Source organism: Panthera uncia, chromosome F1 (assembly GCF_023721935.1).
Source record: "Panthera uncia isolate 11264 chromosome F1, Puncia_PCG_1.0, whole genome shotgun sequence".
NCBI classification, from domain to species: Eukaryota; Metazoa; Chordata; class Mammalia; order Carnivora; family Felidae; genus Panthera; species Panthera uncia.
Genome location: NC_064813.1, coordinates 52,034,590 through 52,048,611, shown reverse-complemented (window position 1 = coordinate 52,048,611; position 14,022 = coordinate 52,034,590). Strand labels below are relative to the sequence as shown.

Genomic DNA, 14,022 nt, shown 5'->3' with positions numbered 1-14,022 from the left:
CATAGCTGACAGGTCCTGCTTTGCTAATGTGGAAAGATTGGGCCGGTTCCATGGCACCTGTTTCTGTAGTGTAAGTGTATGTTTAAGCTGCAGCTGTTAAGTAAAAATTAACTTTGTACACACAGAGGGTGAGAGGAAGAAGACTCTTCTCCCATGCATACTAACATGAGGTAGAGCCTATTATTTTCTTTGTTAATATCAAAATGTGAGTCCATGTTGACTCTCAGAATGAAAGTCGACTTCTGAGTATTGGTGTGCAATCTCATAGCAAGGTACCTGATTCAAAATGAGCAACTATGTGTCTCTTTCACATTGACATTACAGTACTAGACTCACGGTGCATTTCTCATTGAGATTTTTTTTTCATTGTTCTAAATTTACCTCAAGCTATCTTTTTCCAAGTGCCATCATATGAAACCTTTCCTCATGAAAAATGAGCCTCCAAATGCGGAAGAATGCATTTCGTCCTAGGAATTTTTTCCCCTAATATTTTATTCAAAAACAAACAAAAAAATTCTGGTTTCTTTGCATTTCCTTCTAACATGATGGCATAGTACAACAAAGCCAGAAATTACAGTATAATTATTTTAGGTGTGGCATTCTGTAGCATAAATATAGATGGGCTCTTGAGATGAGAGCTGCAACTTGCCTTCACAACCTAGAAAGTACCATATTATGAAAACTTCCAAGGGTGATAAGCATTACTCTTCAATATCAAAAGAAGAAATCTTCAGTAGCATTTTTAGAAACAGCACACAAGTGGTATAAAGAAAAGGTAGATACCATCATTGAGATACTCAAATAACTGCAGATTTCAGCAGTAGAAACGGTGTCGCGTTTTCATTGGTTTACTTGTTCATCCCCACAAAGGATTTGGGGATGTAAGGAACAGCCGGCTGGCTTCTATAATCCCCCCACGTGTGATGCCGCACTGGAGCATCCATTGGCTTGTGGCAGATATGAAGAGAGTTAGTGGGAGAAGCGGCTGAATAGCTTGCATTTTCAGAAGCATGATTTATACTGGTGACAATATTGACACATGAATTCTGTTAGGACATCAATAATGTTGACACATTTTTAATTCTGATGAAAACGACCTGAGGCATTCTGTGGCTGCACTGAAGAATTTTATTGGTTACAAAAACACATCAGACCCTTTCAAGATACAAGCCTCCACACGTTTTGCCATGGAATAATTCTTCCCACTAGACACATGTCTCCACTGGACAGTATGGTGCTTGTCATCAACACCTAACCCAAATGTTACCTCCTCTATGAAGACGTCCTGACTGGACAAGGTTAGATTAGATGTTCTCTCTGACACACGTTTGAAGAGAAAGGAATCAATGAAAATATTTTTAGGGGTTTCACTTAAAAATATATTTCTGTAAAGCATACGTACTCCAGGAGAACAGATATGACATTTGTTATGATGGTTAGCACCTAGGATGTTGTGAGTGTTCAACAGATACTCCTGAATGAATGAACAAATGAATGAATAAACGAAATGATGTACCAAACAAGAGAGACCAGTATAATGTGTAAAAGAAACATCTTGCCAAAGTTTCTGTAGGGCTTATTTCTCTATTGGACAGATAGGTTTTTGTGACACTAATCTACCAAATTATATATGACCTGAAAGTTATGAGACCGAATGCCTTAGTAACTATGAAATATCCATTCGTTCACTTATGCAATTTTCTACTCTGTAAATAAACAGATTCCTGGGGTCATAAAAGCTTCAGCATTTGAACAGAACCTAACCTTCTAATTCACTTGAGTAATAACAACTGAACCTTGAAATGAGTACTGTTCCATAAATAAGTTTTTAATATAAATTATCTTTTACAAGGAAAAATACCATAGTCATTTGTACAACACAACAAGGTTTTCTATTTTCTGTTTTCTTTGGTGAAGGGAGGGGCTTGAGGATGGTCTCAAACAAATTAGTGATTTACAGAATAACTATTGGTTTTTTTTTTTAATTTTTTCGATGTTCATTTATTTTTTGAGAGAGACAAGAGCATGAGTGGTGGAGGGGCAGAGAGAGAAGGAGACACAGAATCTGAAGCGGGCTCTAAGCTGTCAGCACAGAGCCAGACCCAGGGCTCGAACCCACAAACGATGAGATCTTGACCTGAGCTGAAGTTGGGCACTTAACCGACTGAGACATCCAGGCGCCCCTAGAGAATAACCATTGTAATAGCCCAGTCATCCTAAGTTGACCCCAAACAGTTGGTTTTACTGGCTACAGATAGACTCTAAGTGTTCATTCACTTTGCAGATGTCAAAAGCTGTTTGCTACAGGGTTTCAAATGGTACATTTTTCAAGACATACCTAGAGAACACGATTAGTATTTGGAGAAGAAATTGGTTGATATGCATATGTTTTGCATGAGTATATGATGTCAATCCATCTAACATTTTTTCTTTTATAAGTATTCTCTTATTATTAACGAAATGGCATATCGCGTGTGATGTTAATAATCAACACGTAGGTCCATCTAAAAAATAACACACCTTGAGTAGATGAAAAAATACCACTTTAAGCACACTAATATATACATTCTTTTTTGACACGAAGAGATAAAATATAAACTGACCCACGTAGTCGTATCTATATTAACTAACATAAAGATTAGGTTTGGGATGCCAATGGAAACAGTGTATTTTAGTATTCCATGTAAGAGAATCCAAGATCTTATATCCTGAAAATTTTAACTTAACCGTGAAAGTTAAAGAAAATGCAAAAGACAAATGCATGAACTTCAAGTCAAATGCCTATTGATTTCTCAATTAAATAAAATAATAAATAGTGGAAAGAATTTAATATTAGAAATTGAGGAGAGTACAGCTTTCTCAGTCATCTTAACTAATGGTATAACCTCAGGCAAAGCCACTTAACTTCTCAGAGTCTTAGTTTTCTTACCTCAAAGATGGAGCAGGTTTTTTATTATTTGAGTTAGAGTCAGGTCTCACTCAAAAATTCTAAATACTGCTTTGCAAACAGGACTTTTCAGTTACATATATCTATATGGCCTCAATTTCTGCTGTGTAGATATAAAGCATGTATTTTACCACACCTGAATTATAATGAAATAGCTTAAATTGTCACATGACAAACTGAGGCCCTACAGAATTTTTTACAATTTATCACTTATTCACCTGATGATATTAATTCCACTTGCAGAAAAGAATCACACAAATGGTATCCATTTAAAGCCATAAAGATTACTAAATGAATAATAGCACAGACATGTGGAAGAAAAATTCAAATATTGTAGGAGGGAAGATTAGGCATCCAGCCTCTAGCTAAATTTGTTTTAAGCCATTTTATGAAGTAAAACACAATTAAAAGTATTTCACTCAGGGAGAGAGCTAATGAAGCCAAGGTCGCTGGTTCAATTCCCATGTGAGCCATTAGCTTTTGTTTCATTCTTTTGTCACAGACTTGCTACCCTCTTAACCCCAACTCACCATCCTTCAAATTCATACTGGTGGTTACAGAGGAAATTTGGTGAGACTGTTTGGATACCTAAGCAAAAATCTATCCCCACTGCCAGAAAAATAACTCAAAGGTCAAGCCCCAGTCATATGACATCATCCAAGTATTGACAGATCAGATTATCCTTAAGATTATTATTGCTATTATTATCACCATCATTATTATGTTGGCAGCATAGCATCATGGCTAAAAGAGCAGGCTCTAGAATCAGACTGCTGGGCTTGAATCTGCACTGTCTCACCAGCTTGACAAATTGGGCAAGTGATTTAACTCTTTGAGCTTTATTTTCCTCATTTTCAAAATAGTTGTCATAATAGCACCTTATGCGGTAATTGTGAGGTAGTGAGTTAATGCATGTGGAAAATTCCTGAAACAAATTGACTACTAAGTAAAGGTTATTATTATCTTTCCAATTGTCTTGGTCCAGTCAACTATTTGGCACTTGCTGAAAGCATTTGCATTAGTTTCCTGGGGTAGCCAGAAACAGACTGGGTGGCATAAAACAACAGAAATTTATTCTCTCACATTTCTGGAAGCTAAGAATCTAAACTCAAGGTGTTGTCAGAGCTATGCTCCCTCCAGTCTCCGAGGAAAAATTGTTCCTCGCTTTTTCCAACTTCTGGTCGTCCCAGTTGTTCCTTTGCTTGTGACCGTATAACTTTAATTTCTGCCCCCACTTCACATGGCCTTCTTCTCTCTGTGTGTCCCCCTATGTGTCTCCTTATCAAAAATTTCCTCTGTTTTCTCTTATAAAGACATCAGTCAGTTGAATTTAGGGCTCTCCCAAATCTAGTAAGACCTCAACTTGATTACATCTGCAAAAATCCTATTTCCACCTAAGTTCAGCTCACAGGTACCAGGGGTTACGACTTAAACATATTTTGAGGGGGGACACAATTCAACACATTACAGCTTACACAGCAGAGAAAAAGGAAAGAAAAACATGAGGAGAAAGGGTAAAACAGACAAATGTAGAAATCTGATGCTAGTACTTATTTGGGGAAAACAGATAAACAGCTTCCAAGAAATCCCGAAGCCCTTTCCTGTCACTACAGCAGAGCAACACGTTCCATGTGGCTGAGGCAGAGCCCCATGTCTTTGGGCTGTGAGTGAGATGAGACAAACAGACCTCTACAAAGGTGGGAGCAAAATGCTGGGAGAATCCCGACAGTTATTTTGCAGAATCCTGCAAATGGCGTCCACTCTTTGTCATGCCTGATAAGTTGTGACTCACGGAGACAAATTCCACAGGCCCCACATTGGATACAAGGCATCCTGGATGATGTGGGAAACCCAAATAAGGTGACGATGATCTGAAGCCAGCACTCGTCCTGAGTACTGGATGGCTCCGGGAATAGTTATGTGTCATGCAACACGTTTAAGCAAGTTTCCCGATCCAAGCTATTGTCCAGACGGGGTCTATAAATAACATATGACTGTGTCTAGAAATAACATCTTCCTATCTGGGCGGTTTTGAACCAAACAAAGAGAGCATGATAGTCTTCTGCCTGTAAGAACCAAAAAGGATAAAGAATTGATGGCTTTACTCAATCATTGATTTCGTATATGACTTGGGAAATATTCATCATATGACATTTCCATACCCAGTACCCACTTTGCTCCTTCTGCAAAGCAATATTCAGCTTCCACTGTACTGACTCAAGGAAATATGTTCACACGATTGCAAAATACAGCTCGCTATAGCAAAACTCTCCGCGGGAGAATGTTGTACACTTTGGTCACAGTTACGATTTAATTTAGGGGTTTATCTATCTTCCAATGAGATTATGGGGAGAAAGTATAGGTACAGGAAGAAAACGGTGATGAGGGATTCTGATATTTGAAAATGGATGAGTTTCCCCAAAAGAAGAGCATAAAACTCTCTGGATCAAATTCAGATAGAAAGCTGGCAGGTTGCCAGATTTGTAATTGCATCTTGAATTGAGCTGTAATCCTTACCACTTCTGAAAACAATAAGAATGAGAAAATGATAAGCTGCATTTGTTTTAAACAGTGGGTATTTGCTTTAGCATTCCTAATAAAATATTTTTCCTGACACTCTGGTGAAGGCTCCAGAGTTACAAAAACAGTGATATGCCTTTGTGTAGGGAGGAAAAGGAAGATAATTCTATTTTTTAGGGGAAACAGAAAATTGTGCATTTTGAAGGAAATCCTGTATTCTGTGAGGAAAAAGAAAATTATGTGTTTTGTTTGCTGTAAAAGAGAAATTTATAATGACCTTTTAAAAAACAACCTTTTAGGTTTACAACGTACGAGTATAAGGTCTTTGTACACAACGGCGTGGGTTTTACACCAAGCCAACCAGCTACCGTGACGACATTAGCTGGTCTTCCAGAGAGGGGAGCCAATCTCACTGCAAATGTTCTTAACCACACAGCCATAGACGTGACATGGGCTAAACCAAGTAAGTAAGCTTCTCATGCCTTTCTTTCCCCTTAATGTATTAGTACCAAAAATGAATTTAAAATAGACATGTTAAACACACACACACACACACACACACACACAGCAAAAAGCCGAGATTTCTGCGCTGTTCTTCAGAGTCAGACTCTCTCTCCCTGCTTCTACATCCTTCCTGGGGCTTCTCTACCTCTTCCATTCCTTTTGGTTGGAAGTGTATTTTCTGTCAGACCAGCCAGTTGTATTGAAATGGCCGCATATTAATTTGATACAGTGCAATATTGTGCACTTTCCTAAAAAAAGCTCTGCCCTCCATCTTGTAACTCCTCACTTATTAGCAAGAACCACTGAGTAGCATTGCTGTAATGTGAGGGATTTTTCTGAGTGAATCATCTTCAACCCTGGTTGTAGGCACAATTCCAGCTTGGCACAGGAAAATGGAGCCTGGACGTCATCAATGGACTTGCTTCCATAATGCAGGGGGTTCACCCTGGCCCCAGTGAGAACATACCTTTATGGGCAGTTGAAACAGCTCACAGATGGATCTAATCTGCTCGGCCACTTTTTAGAAACCACAACAACTGAAGTTTCAGGTCTAGTTGGCCAATAGAGTAGCATTTAATAGTGAACCTGTTAATTTGTAGTGATCCGTTATCATAATCCGAAAATAACACGTGGGGTGCCTGGGTGGCTCAGTTAAGGGTTCGACTTCTGCTGGGTCATGATCTCGCAGTCCATGACTTCCAGCTTGCTTCAGATTCTGTGCCTCCCTCTCTCTGTGGCCCTCCCCCTCTCACACTCTCTCTGTCTCTCTGTCTCTCTCTTTCTCAAAAATAAATAAACATTAAAAAATATTAAAAAACAGAAAACAACCCTGTTTATCATGGAAATATGTATTGTAACCATTCTTCTAAGTATCAGTAGTACCAAATATTGAGAAATACCTGATTTAGAAATCCCCAGTTAAAATGTTTCTCTTATGAAAGAAAACTGTACCTGCCAGGGTAATCATCTACATAGAAAGATACAAGTCTACTCCTGGTTGGTGAGTAGCAACCACGTGATTTTGACTCAACTTTTGAGTTTTGTTACAGCCTAAGACATGCTTCCTGTACCACTGAGAACATCTGAGTGAATTTGCTTTCATGTTGCATCAGTTGCGAATTAAAACCAGTATTAGGCGACATTAATTGTAAATTAAAATCTGTACTGGTTGTGTTGATCTCCGTTGCCGCTAAGTAACCCTAGGGTTTTTATAAGGTTGCAGGTTTCTAATAATCAGTGTCACCTCTATTGGGATCTCTTAAACCATTTGAATGGAAGAATGGAAGTTAATTGATGCTTATGATTACCCTCTGAGACACCTCTGGGAAAAATATGAAGTTTTTATCTGGAGATGGATTGTTATGTATGATATATTTTCACTCATCTCCCTCTTCCTCTACTTTACCCACACCACCTGATTCATCTTAAGAGCCTGCTCATAAAGGTGGATGTCCTGCCCCTCATCTGACATTTGAATACTGCTGTTAAGATCCAGCTGCTGAATTTTCGCCAATATAGGTCCTTTACGTTATAATTGGGAGCCCGAAGTAAGCATGCTTATAAAAACTGACAAACCTAATGGATCTGCAGCAGCTCACTGAAGTTTCATTACCTTGGTAATCCGAACCTCTGACCTTCGGGATGTAGGTAATGCAATCTGCCGTTATTTCCATTCATACCTTAGAAATATTTCAGATAACTATTTGTGAGCACAAAGGTTAACTCTCAGAAGAGGGTCAGCTCTTCGAAAGCTTGTTGCGTTATCATTTTCTTCCTCTGTGCAACCTGCTCGCCTAAGTAAATTAACTGGTCACTCCTCGGTGATAGGGCCACCTAGTTTTTGTAATTTAAATGCAAGTTGTTTTCTTGATTCGCAGAATACATTTGGCACATTGTTTAATATGCTACAAGGCAGGAAACTATGGGTTGAAAGTCAGCTGGATAAATTTATAAATATTTACTTATTAAAAATTGTCTTTCACCAAAACATAAAATGTATTTTAAAAAACCATATTCTTTCTAAACTATCACCTCCTTATGTACACACCATTTTGGTACCTGTATATTTCTGCTAAATTTTTACTAACCACGGATGAACAGGAATGTTATTGAACACTCTAGAAGCACCCATTTTAAACTTTTGCATCTCGGGGTGCCTGGGTGGCTCAGTTGGTTAAGCGTCCAATTTCGGCTCAGGTCATGATCTCATAGTTCCTGAGTTAGAGCCCCACATCGAGCTCTGCGCTGGGCTCAGAGCCTGGAGCCTGCTTCAGATTCTGTCTCCTGTTTTCTCTCCCCCTCCCCCTCCTCTGGGAGCTCACACTCCGTCTCTGTGTCTCTCTCAAAAATAAACAAACATTGAAAACAATTTTTTAAAGTTTTGCATCGCTATGTGATATCGTGTGAGGTACACGCATCCCCACATTTCTTCAATTCAGTTTTAGGGTACATGTTGCAAACTGACAGCACATAGGCCACATTTACTCCCCCCTCCCCCCTACACTGTTTTGTCTGTAGTATTTTTAAAAAAATAACAATCAGAAGGTCTCACATAATGATGATGATTTGAGGATTGGTTTGAAAAATCAGTTGATTGTGTGAAACTATTCCTGCATTGCTGGAGGAATAATACCAATTGTCACTGACTAATGGCTTCTGCTTCAGACAGGTCACATGCTTTCTGTCTTCCTGGTCCCCATAGGGATAGGAGGTTCTTATCCCTGTTAGATATAATAAAAGAAAATATTTCAGCCTAAATGAAATACCATGAAGATAAATTATATTAGTGAAAAAAATCATATTTTTATAAAAAGAGATACAAAAATACCTTCAGTTAAATTATACATGCCATTCTCAGAAAGGCCCTATGAGATAGAAACTGGAACTTTGTAATTCACTCAACATTATAGTTAGTAAGCAGTCTTCCCAAACTCAAACTAATCAATTTTCAGCTATTTCTCATGCATTTTGCCTCAATGGTTATGAACATTTGCTGAGTGATTTATTAAGATCCTCCACACTTTGACTCTAAAATAAACAGACAAATAAGAAAATGCCCATGAGGGGATGCAGTGGAAAGGCAGCACATCTCCTGAGGTCACCTCACTAACAAGGTCACCCATGGCCAGAATAGACCAAGAAGGCACTGGAGGTAGTGAGAGAGGAAGGGACTGAAAAAGAGGAATGAAAAATCATCCAAATGCTGTTCATCTTACCATCCATCAAAAGCTCACCCCAACCTTCGGGTGTTCACATCTTGTACCACATCTCCCTCCCTTTCCATCTCTCTCCTTCCTCTTTTTCACCTGCCCTCTCCTCTTTCTCCTTTTCTCTTCTACCTTTCTATGTCTTTCCTTTCCTTCCTTTTTCTTCCACAGACATTTATTTAGCACTTCTTTCTGTCCTGGGCACTGGCAGTACAGTGATGGCTGACATTACTCCTGCATTACAATATCTCAGTAAACTCTCTGGAAAATTCACAAAGTATGAAGGTGTCACCATTAAGAGAGCAAGTTTAAATCCACAAGAAAGGCATCTTCATCATCTTGATCTCTTAGTCAGAAGCCACCAAATTTTGCAGAATTTAGACTGTCCTAAATTTAGAAGAATTTCTGACTTTGTCTGAATTTATCTTGTTCGAATGGCAATACATATCAATAATTTCCAACGTCAGCCCTTTTTTTTGTTGGTTTATTTATTTATTTTCAGAGAAAGAGAGAGCATGAAGAGGGGAGGGGTAGAGAGGGAGGGAGGGAATCCCAAAAGGTTCCACCCTGTCAGTGCAAAGCCCCGTGAGGGGCCCCATCTCATGAACCTTGAGATCATGACCTGAGCCTAAACCAAAGATGAATGCTTAACCGACCGGGCCACCCAGGTGCCCCTGATGTCAACTCCTTTAAAAAGCATCCATGGTTGTTGGTGCACCTTGTTCCTTACTCTTCCTCCTTCACTACAGTTATCAAAGCAAATAGGCTGTGTTTGCCTTTTCCGTGGGCTGCCCTCTTGTTCACTTGTGTGCCTGTTGTAACCTGACCTTCTTCCCTTATACTTTACTGACATGGTGCTCTTGAAGTCCTCACCTCATGATCACATCCAAAGTTCTCTTCTCTATGCCATCCCATTGTGTTTCTCTGCCTGTCAATCCAGCGACTACACTTAACCAGCCTTGGAGACACATGGTTGTGGCCATGTGTCTGTGTTTATGCCAATAAAATGTGAAAAGAAATTTGTGTGTCATTCTGTGTCATAGTCACAAAACATTGGGCAGATGCCTATCTGTTCTTTCTTCATGATTTCCCTGAACTGGAATGTAGACATGGCAATGTTCGCAGTTTCAACTCAGCAGGCATGGACATAAGACATCCAAAGCCCCATAAGAGAAAGAACTTGGATTGTTGAAATGGAACACAATCTGATTCACTCACCTTGGGGCTATTATGTGAGTTATAAATTAACATCTATTTTATTTAAATCACTTTATTGGTGAGCTTCTTGGTTACCTCAGCTTTGATAACTATCTCAGTCTGTGTTTGCTCATATCAATTCACTTAAGGAGCAGAAATTATCTATCCTGTTTTCATTGCCAAATGTAAAATGATGAATAATTAACACATCTCATATACAATTTCCTTTAAATACAATTTGCTCTGGCAGGCTATTGATAGGAGCTAGGACATAATGAGAGATGAAAGTAGCTCATGAGGTTTCCAAAATGCAGTTATTTGTTTCTGATTGATGCTTCACCTAGATAGAAAGCACGAGATACCTTTTTGAGAAAAAGGAGGAACCTGGCTGGGATCACTGGCCAAGAGGATCTTCCCAACTCTTTATGTGACCAGTTTTACCCTCAAGCAGAGTCCAAGTAAAGAATTTTCTCAAGAAGTAGTTTGATTAAAAAACAATTGTTTTTTTATTAAGTAAACTTTACTGCCAACATACGGCTTGAACTCACAACCCAGAGATCAAGAGTCACACGCTCTACCAACTGAGCCAGCCAGGTGCCCCACAAGAAGTAGTTTTGATAATCTCACATTTTCTAAGAAGTATTTAGTTGATGACCCAGAGCTCTGAACCATAGAATGTGGGAAATTGGACACTAATTTGAGAATCTATGAGCAAGACACTTCTATTATAATATAACCTTAATGGAATCCCACCAAATTTTTAAATTTGGACATTATCTCCCAATGCACCTGCTAATGAGAAATGTGGCTGAAGAATTCAATGAAAGACAAATTTGGACACCTATAGAATGGAGTGGTTTACTGCAATTGCCCTAGGTCAGATCACAGACATTTTTGAAAAAGCCAGATAGTAAATACTTTAGGCTTTGCAGGCTACAGACAGCCTGTGTTGTAACTGCTCAACTTTGCCATTGTAGCGCTAAAGCAGCAATAGACAACACTTAAACAAGCATGGCTGTGTGCCAGTAACAGTTTATTATGGACACTGAAATAACATTTTCATATAATTTTCACATGTCACAAAATACTATTCTTCTTTTGATTGTCCCCCCAACCGTTTAAAAATGTAAAAACCATTTTTAGTTTGCAGGTTATATATAAACAGATTTGGCCTATAGGCCAGATTTTGCCCAGAGACTATCATTGGCTGACCCTAGTTTAGATACTAAAAATCTAGAGGATAATAATTGATATTAACAATAATCTTTAAAAAGAATCCACCAGCATTAAAGAGAATAATCTAAGTGCTTTTGCAGGAGGACTTTCAACTAGCCCACCTAACAGCTGCTTTAAAATTATTTAGGAATCTACTACAAAAGAGAGGAGATTGTTGTATATTTGAGAATCTGCTACAGCTAAGACCAATTTTTTTAAGCTTATTTATTTATTTTTAGAGAGGAAGAGAGAGCATGAACAGGGGCAGAGAGAGAGAAGGAGAGAGAATCCCAGGCAGGCTCGGTGCTGTCAGCACAGAGCCCAGTGCAGGGCTCGATCTCTTGAACTGTGAGATCATGACCTGAGCCAAAACCAAGAGTCAGACACTTGATCGACTGAGCCACCCAGGTGCCCCTAAGACCACATTTCTGGCCAACCCATACAGATTGCCACCCAAAATGGCATTTAATAACAAAAATTGTGTCCAGAGGTTATGACCTTCTTCTTCAGTTCACTGAGATTGACCTGATTGATATGCTACAGTTAGAGCAACACCTTTACTCAGATAAATTTATGTGTTCTATAAAATATGCGTTGCACAAAATAGGATTAGAATATCTGAACAAATATAACCTCATGGGAAATCCTCATTTTTTCTTGTTGCTTCAAACACAAGCTGGCGTGTATACCTCCAAATCATGTAACTCTAACTCAGATATTCACACTTTAATTTCTAAGTCTACCTAGTTGCCACAAAATCACTTAAAATTCAAGAAGTCTCAAGTGAATCAAGTATCAAATCCTGCATCCCATAATTGCTACTGTGTTTTCTATTTTATGTAATGGGATTCGCACAGAAACCAAAACCATAAATCTGAGGATTCTGAAGCTCTTCCTCATCCCTTCTAACCTCTCTGGAGCCACTTAGGGACCTTGACTCCTTCCATCTAGTAGGTCCACCATTCCATGGGCCTTCCCAAGTCCTCTAGGTGGAAAAACTAAACACAATCAGAGATGGTCGGTTTCTCCAACAGTGGCACAAACTGGTCACATGACCTCACCCAGATGCAGGGAGCCCAGAAAATATATTCTGGCTATTTGACAAGAAGACAAAAACATGGGTGTTAGTGAATGCTAAATTTTATCCCCTATAATCAGTTCTAAAGTTAAATTGCTATGTGTCCCATTAATGCTATTGATAGTTACTGCTATCTTTCTCTATTTTTCCATGATGTTCTATTTTATGTATGATACAGGATTCAGTGTACTGTTACTTTCCTTGCCCTTCTCACTTTCCATTTTTAATGTCTGATTTGTAAATTATTATATAATTATTTTTTCATAATTATTTTCTCTAAATAGTTTCAATTTTCTTTATCAATTCCAAATTTTCTCAATCTTGAATTCGGGATTTTTAATTACCTTTTTGTCTTCTGGATAATATTGTTGGGGAAATTTTATCATTAACGGTAAATAAATTCATTATCCTTAGGTTTTTTTTGTTTGTTTGTTTGTTTTTGTTTTTTTTTGTGTGTTTTTTTTTTGCCCTACATAAGGAAGTCTCTCTGTTGTATTTGCACATAATGACTTGGATGTGTATGAAATTCTTGGATCAAAATATTTTTCCTCAAAACTTGATGAAATTGCTATACTGTCTTCAAACATTTGATGTTCCAGATGAGAAGCTAAACTTCATCTGATTTTTTCTCCTTTGTAGATGATCTTTTATTTTATTTTATTTATTTTAAACTTTATTTATTTACTTGAGAGAGAGAGGAGAGAGAGCACAAGCCAGGAAGGGGCAGAGAGGGAAGGAGAGAGAGAATCCTAAGCAGGATCCACAGGGTCAGTGCAGAACCCAACACGGGGCTTGATCTCACGACCTGTGGGATCATGAACTGAGCTGCAATCAACAGTCAGATGCTGAACTGACTGAGCCACCCATGCCCCCCTGTAGATAATCTCTCAATTTTTAGTTTACCTTTGAAATGTTATAGTGTTCCATTAAATGTCTGTGTTTGGATATATTTCCATTATTTTGATCAAAACTGCATTAATCTATTCAATTTATGGACATAAGCCTTTTTGGGGGGTATGGTTTCATGAGGTAGTTTATGTCCATGATTATTTATTCCATGTATTTTTCAAGTTGATTAGGTATTTTTGTTCTCTGCCCTCAATATCTGTAATTCTGACTTTCACTGATTTCTTCTCAGTTGTTTTCCTCTTTATTCTTTCCAACTGTGCATTTTTAACTCCTCTCTTTTCTACTTGCCATGCAGATTCAGCCATTGCTTTTTATGTTTCCTCGCTTTCTTATTTAAGCAAGATGACTTAACATCTCTGTCTTCATGTCTGGCTTTTCATGATTACGTACACGTTTCCTAGAGGCTTCTTTTTCAGAAAGGCATCTCCCTTTTGTTATTTTTAAGA

At 38.4% G+C, this 14,022-nt stretch overlaps 1 protein-coding gene across 1 annotated transcript in view; it reads left to right on the top strand.

The window, feature by feature from the left end:
- USH2A (usherin) overlaps positions 1-14,022 on the top strand; it is a 733,950-nt gene that overhangs the window by 502,148 nt on the left and 217,780 nt on the right. The window contains exon 43 of the mRNA XM_049634559.1: positions 5,767-5,930. Coding sequence (XP_049490516.1) covers positions 5,767-5,930 — 164 coding nt within the window. The remainder of the gene's footprint in view (positions 1-5,766; positions 5,931-14,022) is intronic.